The sequence below is a fragment of the Trachemys scripta genome, chromosome 4, assembly GCF_013100865.1.
Source record: "Trachemys scripta elegans isolate TJP31775 chromosome 4, CAS_Tse_1.0, whole genome shotgun sequence".
NCBI lineage: Eukaryota > Metazoa > Chordata > Testudines > Emydidae > Trachemys > Trachemys scripta.
In genome coordinates this window covers 49296814-49314014 of record NC_048301.1, presented here as the reverse complement: position 1 = coordinate 49314014, position 17201 = coordinate 49296814, and the positions used below count along the sequence as shown (strand labels likewise).

Here is a 17201-nt window from a genome sequence, read left to right as displayed (position 1 = left end):
TGTAAATAATGTTAATAAAATTGTGATCTTTAAGCCTAAACATTTTACTGAATCCATAATAGGTGGCAATGGCTGCTTCTGAAGTATGAACTGGCAAACACTTACATGTGGGCCCTAAACGTGTAGATAGGTTCTACATCTAAAGAGGCACTCCTGAAAAAAAACCAAAAAAACAGAAAGGTGATTATACTAAACTATCTGTTAAAATGTTGTTATTAAATTGAATGTAATGAAAAAAGATTTGAGAGAGACAACTTATCAGACAACAACATATATAACAAACTTTAAAAAAAGAAAACCACCATATACTTGCTTTTTGGCAGGAACTGTTTTCTGTAAGTTCCAAAGTTTTAAAGTATGGTCCTCAGAGGCTGTAACCAGCACAGGCTCTACAGGATGAAAAGCTAATGTTCGCACTCCATCAAAATGACTGCGTAGCGTATACTTAGGATTCCATGTCTTCCGAAAGGCATCTTTATTGGCTGGCAGCTAAAAACAAAAACAAACAAAAATATCTATGTAGTATCTTTAGTGATCTTATATATAAAATTATATACTGTATGTTAGTGTTTGAAGACTGAAGTGTTTAGGACATGGATTTAAATAAGTACATTTTTGCTGGAGATACAAAAAATTCAAGCATCCATTGCTAGCTCTGCACAACAAAACAAAATTTTGAGAGCTATATCAATAATACTGAGACAAAACCAAGGAGTCTGCAAAAAAGGCACGGGAATTTAGTAAAGAAATCCTATTTGCCAAATGGTTTCTAATTTCTGACATGTTTTTAAAAGTTTACTAACAAGTGAGAAACAAAATATAAAATGCCATTGGACTAGTTTTCCAGTGAACCAGTATCCATCACAATTCATGTTTATAGGCTATAGAACTAAAGAGACAACCAATATTTGTGTACAAACCAACCAATGTAAAGATATTGGGATTTCATATAGTATCTGGAGGGAAATTATTTAGTATCTCCTTTTTAGCTTTTATGATCCATCTTTCCAGAAAGGTATTCAGGATAGCAAATCAAATCTCAGTACCATCTAAACCTGCAAGAGCAAGTTTTTCATCTGTTGTAATTGTAGGTTTTGCCTCAGCTCTAAACAGAAAAAAGTCTATATAACGAATACAGGATTAATATTATTCCCAATCTTTCTAGGGCCACACAGACTAGAATACAACAATTATTACTGTTTAATATTGAGTTTAGTACTTTATGCATCAATTTTGTATCTTGTAAAAAGCCATACCAGTTAAGACACAAGAATACTTATTGACTATGACAACAGTAGCAAGCGGTAAAAGCATCTTTTCTAAACATCTTGAAAGGGACTCAATTTTTTTTTTTTTTTTTTTTTTTTTTAACTCCAACATAGCATTTTTGATGTCCTGTCGGAAATACACTTTTAAAATACTACTCAAATCTACTGTTACTAGAGTCTTCATTTTAAAATCTGAAAAATTATTTTCTTAGTTTTCTCTTTTCCTCTTCAGTGAGATTTTTCTACTCCAAGAAAGCCTTAAATATTGCTGACATTTGCTGTATATAATTATTGTCAGACTGGATGATTTATTGCCTATGTTATGCAGGAGATAAGATTAGATTATCATAACCATCCCTTCTGATTTTAACATCTATTCTATGAGAAAATGTAACTGTAATTTCTGTCAGACAATACTATAATGTCCAAGGTCATAAATAGAATTTTAATAAAAACCAAACTACTTTTAGAGAAATAAAATTCAAAGGAGAAAAATTCAAAAGAATATGAGATATTTTCCCGTTTTAAAACTTCAAATCCATTTTATACACTGCAGTTGTACAATATAATGAACTATAATTTTGTTCAATTCTTTTAGATAATACGTAAAAATCTATCAGACCCTCAAAGAAAAACAGAATCCAAAGAAAGAAAAGAGCTGGACAATCAGGGCCTGATCCTACATAGTAAAGAGGGTATCTTGAAAGGTGATTAACATTCAGCTCCCCTCACAATCAGGCACTTAATTAGCTAGAAGCTAACAACTGTATTAAATTCCATTAATAGCTGGACCGGATTCAGATTATATTTATGCAAATATAAAATCTAAATCTTCTATATAGAGTTTTATTTTGAATTGTTTCTCTCTATTATCAAATTAACTACCATTCCTCCAACAACATGGTCTATACTATTCGCCTAGGCTTTTATGAAAAACAAAAATTTTACTGATCTTCATTCAAAACTGTAGTGACCCCAGAAATGCAACATATAAATGTATATAAGTTTTATGTAGGCTGTCAAGTGCAGATGCCTTAGAAATTATGGGGGTGGGTAAATGGCCTGCTCATTATGTCTCACTCAGTACAGCCCATTCAACATGTAAATCATAAAAACAGCTCTAGAGATAGAAGATATAAGGAAAGTATTATAATTTCTATTTGTATATTTTTCAATGCAACATGCATCTAGATGGTGTCACTCAGGGCTAGCTACCTTGTGGGCAACTATTATACTTCCACCATGCCAAACTGTAACTCTCACATCCTACAAGTTAATTATGCCACTAACAAAAGCATATTAAAATGCTAAATCCTTTATCATCATTCAGTATTTTAAAGAGGTCTGAAAGTAATGAATAAAGTAAAGTTTGTTATAGTGCCTTTTCTTGGACCAAATCCTTATTCTAAACTGACTTACGACTCCCACTCAACCTTCCCTTGGGCCTTTCAAGATTGGAAAAATTACATACACTAGCCTAAAGAGCTATTGGGGGCTAGAAACACACGTTCCTAATATGAATAGATTTCAGTTTAACATGAACACATTATGCCAAATTATCCATATCAAGTAATGCATTTATTACAAGACTTACAAATGCAGACTTATAACACAGAATTCCATATTCCAATACCATACAAACACCCCATTCCATAATATTAACCTTTTCATTTCTGATTATCCCCTTCCATAATAAAAATATTACATTTAGTACATTGAGATGTAGCTACTTTGAAAACTACAAGGAGAAAAGATATGCTTGGTGTTAAGAGACTGGACTGGGATCTAGGAGATCTGGGTTCCATTTCTCTCTCTCCATATGTCCTGTACAACCTTGAGAAAGTCATCTAACCTCTGAACCTCAGTTCCCATCTGTAAAATGAGACTACTACTTCCTTTCTCCCATCTTTTCTTGTCCTTCATGAGTGGGACTGTTTCTTATAATATGTTTGCTCAATCGCTGGATTGCTCAATATGGGCTCAACCATACACAACTGGGCTCAACCATGACTGGAGCCACTAGGTGCTATTGTAATACAAATAAAATAATATACATATATGCCAAACACAACATTAAAATGATACAATTTCAAAGTGAATAAATCATAATTTACAAAGTGCCAGAATTAAGGTTGGTCATGAAACCTTAAATCCTCCCCCATATGTATGCATAATAATATCTTTGATTACATGATCTCATACTACTTTTCCACACACACCCTTTTGCATTCAGGAAGGGAAGTGTTTAGTGAACAAGAGAGCTGCTCAATATTTTTTAACCACATTATTCAATGTATGGACCCATGTCTTATTTACTGCACACCATCAGAATTAAGCACTAAATACTGAATTATTAGTGTCTAAATGCCTTACAAAATTGGGCCTCAATTGTCTCAGATTGGACACCCAGGAAATAACACAATTAATGGTCATGTGGTATAACAGGAAGTTTGTGATAGCACCAAGGACAAAACCCAGTTTTCCAGGGTCATAGTAGAAGGTCTGAAACACAAGGGCATTCTATTTCTTTCTGCTGCCCCCTGCCTCAATCACTGTACACCATCCAATTTCTGCCTCAAATGAGGCAGTGAACTTGTAAATTCTCATGAACTATACGACTCCAAGTCATTCTCTGAAGACTGGTCATGCTATCCACTAAATAAATGGAATATATAGTATGTAGTCATGTGATTAAAGATAGTCTCATAACATATATGCAAAAGAGGGAAGAATTGAGGTCAGATATGCAACCTTAACAATGACATTTTTTAATCTTGACTTCCTGACTTTACAACCCTAATAACATGCTTTTGATATAAACATGTAATTTCCTAGCTTCTTTAAAAAAAAGAGGAAAAAATAAATTTGTGTGCGATACCCTACAAGTCTAGATATGTGAAGCAAACAGCTTATTTTAATTCCATTTTTTCTGTTAATGAAATCTTGTTTCATTAGTTAAGATGACTGTTGTATGTGTAACTTCACACAGATGTCCCCAAAGAAGTGAGAACGCTGTAATTTCTAAAGAGAGGTATGAAAAGGTAAAAGTTTTTGGAACTTACAACCCCCAAATCAGTGCTGGTCAAGGGGTTAGGACAGAGGAATCCACTCAATGAATTGTGTTGACATCAGGCTGCAATGTAGTGAATGCAGTGGAAGAAATCAAAAGACCAAGGAGAGGATGAGCTGACAGAGGTATGGGGTCACAGCAGCCTTTGTTCAATGCATGGCACAGTACGCAGCACTGAGATCATAGTTGAGAGCAGAGCACAAGGTGTGCTCAGAGCACGTACCAAACACGCAGTGCTGCAGCTGGGGTCGGGAGCTAAGAGCTATACATGGCACAGGTTCACGAGTGCTGAAACTATGGGGAGAGGGATGAAAACTCTGAAAGCTGCCATGGGTAGGCCTAGAACTCTCGACGCATGGGTGTAGCTCAGATTTAATTACCATAGCACATCACCTTTAGCCACCCAGCTTTTGTAACTACATAGCCTCTGGCTTCACAAGAGCCCTAGCCTTGCTGCACATACACATTTCACTCTCACTGGACCATCAGTTTAGCTCACTAATCTAGTTGTAAAGTTAACTGTCAATAACTTTTTCAATAATGCATCCTCAAAGGGGCAGTGGGTGCCATTCACTAGCTGAAATAAATCTAGAGAAGTGAGATCAGTTTGGAAGGATTAGAGTCAATTTGAGCTGCAGGTGAGCACACTTTGCTTGACTGTCCCTCGCCAATGTGATGGCAACTAAGTTGATCTTCTTGAGGATAAGGTAGTGTAATAAGTACTCCAAAAGTGACTCAGAAAGGGAGCTTCATTAGGTTTACAGAGATAAGTGAAATTCTCACAGAGGATGGCTTTTTGACTGGTGGGTCAAGCATGGAGCAGCCCTTTCAAAAATCCGGATACCGTAGGACGTGAGAAGATTGAACAGGACTGGGCAGATAGGTGACGAAGAGATTGCTGATAAAATGAAGCTGAAAAAAAGACCTAGTCTTTTAAACACAGGATCTTTAGTATAGGAGACTCCATTGGATACAGGTTATTTTGGGTCACTGAAATTGAGAATCTTTTTCATTTACAGGAATATGTTTTCCCTGTGGAAGCCTTCCTGCTTTGCAGGAGAATCTCTTGCACTTGTAGGCAACAGTCTTGGTCAGCAGCACTGAACCAACAAAGATCCAGGTTGTCAGATGCAGTGACTTCAAAGTCTGGATTAAATAACTGACCTTAGTTCTGCAATACTGTGTCCTGACAGTTGGAAGCGGAATGGGAGGCTGAATAGACATCCAAAGAAAGTCTGTTAGGCAGAATAATCTTAGCCAGCATGGCTATTAGGATTACTTTGGCTTTGTCCAGTCTGATTTAGCATATTAACCCGGGAATCAGGGGAATGGGTGGGAAAACATATGCAAGTCCTGGGGTACACAGTAGGTGGAAGGAGTCTTGAAGGGAGCCAGGGCTTATGCTTCCCCTGGAAAGAAAGGTTGGAGATTGTGAGATATCCTTAGACTTTTTTGCCTCCATTACAGAATTTGACCATCATTGGAATATTAGATCTGTGAAAGGCCTCTTTAGCAATCATTTGGTTATGTATTGTCTACTTAGGAAGTTGCTGACTCCTGGGAGGTGGATAGCTATCAGGGTCTCCCCACAACACTGACACCATGTCCATAGCTTAACAGCCTCTTGATGCAGGTGAGACAAGTGGACACTCCCTTGTTTACTTAACACATTGCAGCTGTGTTAGAATCTGCATGGTGGATTTTGTAAAATACTATACAAACTAGCTTGATTCCTCTTAGTTCCAATACATTTGTCCTTTGTATCTGGAGGTGGTTCAGGTGGGCTCCCCAACATGTGCCTCATGTACCCATGAGAAGTATCTCCATCAGAAGAAAATTAAACAGCACCACCCTCTTCAAACTTTTCTGGGGTCTAACCACCCATTCACTGTTGCAGGACCACAACATTCCTGTGCAAGGGCTTATTTTAACTTTGGTTTTGAGGCTTGTTAGAGTCATAAACCTGTCCACTAGGAGGCAAGCTCTGGATGTTGTCCAAGCCTATCAATCTCTGAATTGACAGAAGGGTCTCTATTAGGAGATGTAGAACTCATCTTCTTTGTTAGTGCTTTCATCCTGTGAAGATGCTGGTGAGTGGGGTATGGAGGACAACAAGGCACCAATTTCCCATCTATAAAATCGGAGTAATATGTAGAACACTCTAAAGTCTGAGCTGAGGCTTAATCAAAACACTGAGATCTTAAAATGGGACTTGGGGATGAAAGCACTCATTTTTATTAACATAGTTCTATGCTAAAATCCTCCAATAGCTAAGGATAAACAAAGTTTGAAAAACTATGTCGAAGAAGTTTAAAAGTAATGAAAAACGAGAGTCAGTAAATGGTAACTTTTCCATTCAATTTTAAGTAATCAAATCTAGTAGGTTAAGAATATTGGTTTTTCTCAATCTCTGTGCTTGCAACTTCAGAATGTTCAAAGCTTTAAAGTTAATGAACTACTTTTCCTCAAAACTTGTTTTATGTATTCCACAGAAACTTTACACAATTAAAACCAAATCTAACAATTGAGTGTGATGTAGCTTACTGTAAGATATTACATAAGAACTCCAGGCTGCTTCATATTATCTGTATTGTACTGCATTTGATAAATTTAGAGTTATACAAAAACATAATATATTAAGGCCTAAGCATAAAATTTATCTCTGATTTCAACTTCATCTCTCCATTTAAAACTTGGTTTTTCTAACTTTTTAGTGCTTGATTTCTCCGTATTAATGCTGAATTAAAACTATTTCATAAATAATTCAGTTCTTTAAAGGTAACAAAAACTGTATATTATCTAATGTAGTAAAACCTCTAAAGCCTAGAACTCCTGTAATGTGTTTGTAAAAAAAACATTTTTTCCAAAACTACTTAATACCTTTTTATTTTTTGTAGAAAGGAATGCTATAATTAGTCTTTTATAATCCAATATTAGAAGTGAGAACAATTAATGTTTGTCATTTTAGGAAGAAAAAAATATCCATCACTAAATCCTGAAATATGGTAGAATATATTGAAATATTTATAGAACTCAGGTTCTTCAGTAATACTAAAGAAAAACTGATTTTTTTTTTTTAAACCAAGATGTACACTTCTAACACTTACAGAACTTTAAGACCCTAGGGTATATTATAAACACAGTTTTCATTTCATAAATGTGCATAAAATGCAATGTGTTTTTTAAGAAAACCACTAACGGTATTTTCCCAAGAGAAGTATTTACATACATCTTAACATTCAAAAATGAAAGCAGACTCTATAATCCAGAAAAAGTTATAGAAATAACTAAAGCATGAAAATGTCTTATTCGTCTAAAACACAATGCAACACTATTTAAAATATACCTCAAAGTGTGAAGACTTCCTGGACGAATGGATGCACACGAACAATCCCCCAACCCACCCCACCCCAACACTACTAGCCAGTACAAACTCCATATTAAAAATGTTACCAAGGGCAGTAATTTTGTGCACAGTGGAAAAAAAATGTAGGACACTCTGCAGTACAATAAAATGAAAGAATATTCCACACTTGTAAATCTAAAATTCACACTACCAAAAAAAGCTATTACACACTACTATATATACACATTTTATACATAAAAATAGCAAACATCTAGAAATTTAAGTTACTAACAATATATGGGTTTAGCTCCAACTTTTTAGTGTTCAGTTTCTGGGGCAATTCCCATTTTTGTTTAAAATAATTCACCTAAAAACTTGTTTGAAAAACATGTTACTTAAGTAAAAAACAAAACAAAAAAATTAAAATATGAATTACAAATTCATTAAAAAACTAATCATATTTCAATTTGATTTCACAAGCTGTTTTGCTAGTTTATGAGGGGTTTCTTTCTACAAAAATGTAGCTTTTGCCTCTAAAATAAGCTATCCTATGAGTTTGAAATATTCTGAAAAATTGACTATCATTGATTATATTCAACCGTATAAGGAATTTTAAAATAAAATTTCACTTACATCATAACTATAGTCTGCATCATTTGTTACTGTCAAGTCTGCAAGGTCTCCAAGGCCCAGTACACTTAACAAAACATCATCAGAACCCATAATAAATGACTTGCCTCCTCCAGATGAAAACGTTATTGGCTCCGCTACAAAGAACAAAACAGTTTTAAGTTTTGAGAAAAAAAGCTCAAATTTACAATATGAAAAAACTGCATCAGTCATCACTTAAGGGCACAGCAGTGTATAAGAGCTGAACTGTTAACAACTAGATATAAATCATGGTAAAATCTCCTCCTCCTAGTGGAAAAGAAAACATGAGCATATACATAATACATTTGAAAATAATTCTCTAAATTTGAAGCTATTAAGGCAATAAACATTTACCTCCATAAGCAAGTATTTTTTAGCACTCATGTAATTCCCCATGAAGGACCACCCTCCACCACACATATACAGACAGGGTTTTAAAACACAAGAATCTACAACATTTGCAATTACCGAGTTCTGCATTTGAGTGTATCAACAATGTTTGGATAAAGTTTAAAAATAGACAACTTATATTCATGTTAGCTGGCTGCATGTTCCTTAAAACATTTGAAGCTTTACACATTTTTCATGTTGATGATCATTTAATACTAAACAATGCAGCTTTTGAAGAAATGTTAATTTTCAATTCAGGCTTGAATCATCTGCTCCAGCATTCATTCACACTCTTTACTCTTAGTATCATCTATGACTCCCCACTGCTTCCCCACAAAAAAATCAATTTGTTTGCAAGGCATTTGAATAAGGATTTACACACACAGCTTCTAGAAAAAAATCTGCCTTACTGAAAGAGGTGTGGATGGGGGGGGTCTATTTTATTTTTTGGTATTACTTTCCAAAGAATAAAATTAGGACACCTGATGAGGGAAAATATATTCCTGATGTAAACTTTCCAGATAAAATTGCATGTGTGCGAGAGAGCGAGCCATTTCTTGTGTTAATTTTGGGCCAAAACTACTTGACAACGTCCCTTAGTAGTATTCATTTTTGCCAATATTTCATTAGAAACCTCGCATATGCAAAGGGTCAAGTAATTGCATCCTAACACAATCAGAATTTATTTTCCTAAAGAGTCATACTTCCGATAAGTAAAATGTCCTAAATTATTTTCAGTGTGTGTGGATGTACGAGTTTCCTTACAAGATTAAGCATTATTCTTAGTTTAGTCACCCACCCGAATTATACCAACTCAATTTCCCAATATTGATGTTCCAGCAGAAGTATTGGGATAGAGCAGTAAAGAACAGAAGGAAGAGATCCATTATGTTCTACATGAAATGTGAATTAAGAAGACATGACAAAAGTTCTACGGAGAAACACAACCCGCAAAATCTTCACTAAAAGAAATTTAAAGAATTAGGATTGTTCACTGAAGTCCATGTTCTGCCTACCCCCTACAAGGAACAAGGAATATAGGAGGGAAAAGGCAAAGGGCAAGTAAAAGCCCTGAAGAGCCTTTCTCCCATTGCTGAACCTGCATAAGAAGAATTCAAAAATTCCAGTCCCTCATAGTCCAGCGTCTGCTCCCTTACTAGTCCCCTGGGGGCAAAGTCATGGCACCATGAATAGAACTGTTCAGTTACAATTCAAGTAGTAAGTTGCACCCCATAAGAGGTTGTAGTAAGAAGAACATACCCTCTCCGCACCCGGGAATTGTAGGAGATATCCTGCTTCCCAAATGTACAATGCATCTCAGAGCAATCTTTGGGACAGTGTCTCTCTCACTATCAAGAGAAATTCAGAACTCCCGTCCCTAAATCTACAGGAACTATACTCAGACTCATCTGTATTTGAAACTTCAAAAAAGGTGAACAAAAAGTTTAGAAGTTGGAAACTAATTTTCCAAAAGCAAAATTTTAGTTCTAACATGAAACTCTGTTCTAAATTTATCATTTTAAATTTTGGGCTTTTTTATTTAAGCAACATCTTTAATTATGAAAAGTGTTTTTTAAAATATGGTCAAAAGTTTTAATAAAAATAAATGGCAACCAAGTAATAAAAATGAAAGACACGAACTTACAACTATCATCAAAACAGGTGAACAAACTTTGAATAGCAAAAACATTTTTTTTCCCTTGCAATGGACCTACCTGAAATATTCCAAAGAAAAAAATATATAATTAACATTGATGAACTACTGTTTAAAGATTAAGGATTTTTAGGAATTAAGGTTACCAGAGTTATTTGCTCTGTGTAGTTATTATCCTCCAATTTAAATACAAGTGTGTTCTGGTGAAGTCATTGTCTATCATATTCATACCAATTACAAGTTATGATCTAGTATAATATTTATTATGACAGAGACTGAGTAAAAGGATGCACAGCCATCCTTGCACTCAAACTTGTTTATTATGCATAAACAAATGAAATCCAGCCAATACCCTAAGGATTAAATATTGCACTATAAATACATAATCAGATGTGCTTATAACTGACTAGTCCAATCACACAAACCTTCCCTCTTAGTCTATTCTTTAATCAAACATTTATCATCCAGAGGTTATTTATAATTATCTCAACAGCAGCCAACATTATGTACTTTATACAAATAAGTATTATCAGTCAATTAACACTATGCCTAAAAAGGCAACCGTAACAAAAAAAAAAATCCGCACAGCTACTCATGTACCCAAAGAGAAGGCTTAGAAAGCAACCATGCTTTGAGTAAGACCACAATGGAGGACCGCAGGACTATACCAATGGACTAACCTGTTTTCAGAAATTTAAGTGCAGGATTATTAGAAGATGTAGCTGGTTCAGTGTGGTTTTTAGTGGAAGACTGACCAATATATTTGTTACATGTTATGGTTTTTCCAAGTGTATTAGTCTACGACAAGTTTCAGTTTGCATCAATGTAACTAGCTGTGTTGAGATAAAAACATTAAAAATAGTTGAAATGTGGTTGGAAATATTTTAAAACAGGATAATTGTTTATATTTAATCTTGTGAAGTACAGGGAAAAAACCACCTGTGCACAATCACATCCAAACCTCTTTGTATCAGAGCTCACACACCAAAAGGTACCATGAAACCTATGTGAGCCTGAATAGCGTTCTGGTTATTGGTATGCAAACGAAAGTGCCAAGCACTCCCTTTCTTTCAGAATTCTAGTTTCCAATGTGACATTACATTGTACTGCAGCAAAGGATTACACAGGCCATTTGTGTAACCAGAGACATCAATAGTTGAGCTACTGTGGCCTGGTAAGGAGGATTATAGTGGATGTCCTAAATCAAAACTGCTTGAAATAGTTAGATGAAATAAAATCACTGGACAGTATTATGCTGTTCAGATACAATTGTCATTTATGGCTCAATTCTTTTTTACTCATGATAATGAAATATGCCATTCTCATTCAATTTATTAAAGCAGCAGAACATGGACAGAAGGAGTACAATGAAGATTTGCATTTTGTTCTGGAGCTTCTACAAACGAGATGACTAACCTATCTACTACTACTGACTTCATACCATCTGGTGTAGACATGGATTATGAAATATTTGTTCAATATTGTCAAAGGACCACTAACAAACAACTGGGGGGGGGGGCGGGGGGGGAGAGAGAGAATTTAAATTTTAAAACTCTGTTTTAAAAAAAGTCACAGGAAGGTAAGGGAAAAAAAATAAGACATGGAATTACTGTTCTGTTCACACTACAGCTCTTACCTACAGAAGTATATGAAGAACAGCAAAACAAATTGATGGGCTGGAAAATACGCTCACATAACAAAATGGCAAATAGTGTGAAATGGCAAAAAGTGTGAAATAGTGAGACACCTTCTTTCAGAATTATTTGTTCACATACTGAGTGCAGACAATTTTTAATCATCCCAAGCATGTGGTGGTATAACCTTTCCGAGACTACCACTCACCCACCTCCACCCGTCCACTCAGATTCATGTGAACTATGCAACAAAACATTTTGAAAAGGCATGGAAATGGAAGTATTGGTTTTTATGGTCCAATATTTTAACCAGATTACAGTCCTGTACTTTAGAATGAATCAATGACTCGTAAAACACAAGAATAAAAATCCAAGCAAGAAACATGCCTTGCTTTATGATGATGATTCCAGGGTTCACAGTTGAGATTAGGCATATGTAGTCCTCTCTCTAGAATACTGCAGAGTTTCTGGATAAAGATGCAATAGATGGCACCCCAAACAATGGGAACTATGGCCCCAAATGACTGAAAGAAATCTCTTTCCTCAAATTCTGATTTGCTCTCTTTCTTTCGGTCTTTCCAAACATTATTCTGAGTGTTGTAATTCATCTCGCTACAGCTATGAAGTCCTCAATTTGACAGAATCACATCCTGTCCTAACAGCAGAGGAATGCTGCATTCCTCTGTGCCTCATATAGATTTGGAGCAGGTAGTTTGACGACAGTGCAGAAGAGGTGACCTAGAGGCAAATCTGAGGTAATTGCGGGAGTTCAGAAATCCCTGCAGGTATACACAGCAAAAATCTCTCATAAAGGAAGGAGGCAGCAGGCAATATAGAGGACACACGGATCCCCTGCCAGGGCACTCCATGCTTTTAGCGATACAGCGTGCTGCGATGTGGCCACAACTGTTGCAATATGCACAGGTACAAGTGGCACAGTGTGACTGCAACCCACCAAAATAGTTTTTCCGGTGCGCTATACAGGTAAGTCTTGCACTAGTGCAATGTGTGTGTGTAGACAAGCCCTAAGACTATGTCCAATTTTATTTTTAACAGATTACTGTGAAATAAAAGGATAATTTCTTACTGACACTGGAAAATATATGGACACTGGAGGCTGTGCTTGACTGACGCAAAGTGACAGACTGATGTTTTTATATTGTGATAAATCTCACCACCTTTGGGGCAGTTATAACAACATTGGGGCTAGAAGCTACTCAAACCCCTGAAGATTGGAATTTACAATAAATACTTCAATACGTTTTGTGAGAAAAACAGATTATAATCTTAGTTTATAACATAACTGTGACACCTTCGGCATGAGACTAACACTGAAGTAAGCAGCATTAGTACAGATGCTGTATTAATCTAAATAACTCAAGTTGTTAAAAAATATAGATGTACAAAATATTGTAACCAACTCCCTCCACATGTTTAACTAGTTTAAGTCAACTTCCCAGTGCCTTTCTTGCAGTAGGTGGGATGAAAGTGATAGTTCAACTGCATCTGGAGCTAATGGTTGGTTAAGGATAGGATAGATCAAAAGTAGCTAATTCAAAAAAATACTCTAACTATATAAGCATTAATAATAATTTGAAGGTAGAGAGTCAAATTCATCCTTTGTAATTACTTCACTACTTTTAAGTAACTATTTTTATTTCACCTTTCAATACAAATTGAGTATCAAACTTACAATCACCACTTTTTATACTAAGTTTTATAACGTAATATCCAGATAAGATTACTTTAAAAAGGGATTCTGCAACAAGGGACTTAAGAGTTGACAAAGACAGAACCAAGGCAGTTTCACATAAAATTGAAAAAAAAAAAAAAAAACCAACACTTGACATGTGAAGTTCTGATTTATATTTCTCTGAGACACAAAAGCTTCAAGTGATAGTCGTGCAAAAAACCCCAAACTTGTGTGAACAGACTTGTAAGCAGTGTTGATGTCCTATTATTGACAACTGTAACAGCATTAAGTCTGAGGGGATAAGTGATAGCGTGTGTTTAAATTAAAACCTTCTAAAATACAATAAATAGCTGAATTTTTTTGGTACCTTCCTCTGCTCTTGAACCTTCATCAGTCATTCTAGAAGAGGGTGACCTAGATTGATTAATGATTCCTGAAGGGATGTGGGGTAGCTCATCATCGCCCAGATCAGCTATCATGTCGTGAAGTTTTGTCCTGTTGACCCCTGTAAATTAATGTCAGCAGCAAAGGTTCATTTGATTGCTACCGCTTGACTTGACAGCAGTTAATAAATCCAGTTTCCTAATTAAACAAGAAAGGTTACTAATGGAACCTCCTTAAAGAATAAAGACATTGGTTATTATTTTTGGTTATGGTGCTTTAACTGTTATATAGTGTTCTTTTGGAAATTTTGAAAACCAGTTCAACACTGAATCTGAAAATTTTATGTAAGTGGTTTTTATCCACCAAGTCAAAAAAATTGATTAGAACTGTCTTGTTCATTTGTAGTACAGCTTTATATTCTGCTGTGGAAAAGAAAGAACCCAGCACCTCAAGTCCCTATGAAAAACCAAATATGTAACAGTTATAGAAAGTAACCTTTAAACAAAATACATATGAACTAAATGTTTGCAGTATTAACTACACTATATGAATTAACAGAAAATCTCAAGTACAAACAGAAAGTTAACTTACTAAGGAAAGAAGAAGTAGAGATGACTTGTAACGGGGGTGCAACAAACAATTAACTTTCCCTGTTTGTTTGTTTTTAAAATAGCATTTTAAATGATGCTTTGTGCAAAATTTTTATTAAGACCAATCATGATTAGTTAGGGCCACATTCGAAATAGACTTACATATGTCTACAATTAAGTTTCTAATTTTAAAAAGTCTGATTTGAAATTGTCACTGGCATTTCTATCTGTTGAGGATATAGTGCTGATAAATATGTATAACCTTACGTAGTACAGTTCTGCATTAAGGATGGTTAAAAAAAACACTGCTACATTCACATCCAATATACAGGTACAGAAAAAAGGCAGAAAATAATTTGTAAAAGCACAATTTTTCGAAGTTTAATTTTATGTTAGCCCATTTGAAAAGAGATACAATGATATAAGGAAAAATGGACCTCTACCATAAAATGTCAGACAAAAAGGAAAACTAATAACTTTAAAGGTTCTACAAGCAGAACATTTCAGATAAAAAGTCGTCTAGGGTTAAAGTTAGTCAACATATTCAGAAGTTTTTGTCTCTTATCAAAATATGTTATTTATTTCTCCCTGCACAGATGCATATTCTCAACTGGATGTGAAGTCTGGCACTCACATATTACTGTAACACTAGTTAGAAATACACTGTGATCTCTTCCCAGATCACCAAGCGGCCAATAGTGGTAAGTTGCACAGTGGGATAGCTAACCACGGTGCACTGCTCTCTCTCTGTTGATGCAAGAGCACCAACCATGGATGCACTGCATAGTAAACAAAGGGCAGTGTGTGGATGTACAAAAGAGGTTTAATTACAGTGGTCATATGTAACTTTGTAGTATAGACATAGCCTTAGTTTTCAATAGAACCAAAAATTATATCTTGGTGTGGTCACAGATGATAAACAAACATTCTCCTGCTTTGAGTAGTATATGCAGGTAAAGACGAAATTTGCCAAAACCAGTGCCTCCAACAGCACTTCATCTATACCTTCAGATTTTAGACTTCTACTTTGACAGAAAAAAAAAAGTCAATTAGACAAAAACAAAATACCAACCATTAAATTAAGTTAGGTTTAATTCTGCTGGAGTCAAGGTAACCGATTTAACAATGAAATACAGTATTTTTATATAAGCTGAAAGACGTAGTTAATGATAGCAAAAGGGGTAACAGGAAAGCTAGGTTAGTTATAAGTAAACAAAGCTGCCTCAGTTAATAGCCCAGACAATGCCAATTTTTTTTTTTTTGATCTATATTGCACTTTCACGTGTACAAACGTGGGAGCAATCCTTTCCTCAGCAGATTGTAGATGGGGCACAAGCATTGACAAATGTTTCAAAACTTAAGTATGGTACTGCTTGTGCCCCCTTCAGTTTCAACTAATTCTGTTCAAGAAGACAACCTAAAAACAAACAGGAAAAGGGGAACTTTGTGCCAGTGTTAAACGCCTAACACAATGCTACTCACAAACTAGCTTAAATTTTCTTCTTCCTAAACTCATTTGCACAATTTCATATTCTTATTGACTTGCATGCAGTAATGCTTATGGTGATGGACAAGATATTCTTAGATAAGACAGAAAAACAGCCTTACCCGACCCAGTGCTCTATCTAGTCTTGGACAATAGAATGGTAAATCCCTTTAACTTTTTCCTCATTTGTAAGTGAAAGTAATTGAGACAAATGTGAGATATTGGAAGTGTGGAAACTTCAAAAGACTATTCTATCAAGGCAAACCAGATGCCATAGGCATGGGGATTATTCACAAATGTTTGTTTGTATAAATGTTATATATATTTTTCTAAGTTAGGGATTGTATTCAGCTTCATGGGAAGGGTTACCAAACTTATTCCAGGAACTAAAACGGGGGGTACTTACTGCAAATTCCAGGACAAGTAAAAAACTCCAGACAACTACCCCCCCCCCCCCACGGGGGGAGATTGCATATACTGGTTCAGACTGGGATCCACAGGCTCAGCAGACAAAGTAAGCGCTTTTGGCATAAAGTGGCAGTGTGAACTAACTCAGACCCTCATTTTGATCTAAGAAAAAACATGATAGGATTACAGAGGGAAAAGCCCTATTAGAAAATCTGAAGGACTGGAACCTGCCAATGTCTCCACATGGAAGACAGATCCTTGTAAGCTTAGCATGCATGCAGATTTTTTGTTGTTTTAGGATTTTTTCCCCCTGTAATGCTATTGTCCTAAAATAAGCATACTGTGCTTTGTGAAAGCTCACTGGTTACTGGTACACGCTGTCATTTCCCCTCGAGACAGAGAATTTCAGGAGTGGGACTGAAGTCAGACCGACTGGCATAAACACAGTGAATTTCAGGGGCACTGCAAGCCTAAATCTCTGGTCACAGGTCCCCACTCACAGAGGTGATAGTTGGAGGCCTTACACCTAACAGGGGGACCCGGAATGAGACAACTGAAGGGGCAGAGGTGCAGTTAACCCCAGAACTGTGACAATAATATTTACCAAACTCAGAGGGATGTTGGGAC

At 35.7% G+C, this 17201-nt stretch overlaps 1 protein-coding gene across 3 annotated transcripts in view; it reads right to left on the bottom strand.

Annotated features, from left to right (window-relative positions):
* STRN3 (striatin 3) overlaps positions 1-17201 on the bottom strand; it is a 102864-nt gene that overhangs the window by 19212 nt on the left and 66451 nt on the right. For 2 of the 3 annotated variants that reach the window (XM_034768720.1, XM_034768721.1), the window contains 4 exons: positions 14074-14211; positions 8318-8451; positions 314-489; positions 106-153 (listed from right to left, as the gene is read on the bottom strand). In XM_034768720.1, the coding sequence (XP_034624611.1) occupies positions 106-153; positions 314-489; positions 8318-8451; positions 14074-14211 (496 nt within the window). The remainder of the gene's footprint in view (positions 1-105; positions 154-313; positions 490-8317; positions 8452-14073; positions 14212-17201) is intronic. The other variant, XM_034768722.1, reaches the window with a different exon arrangement.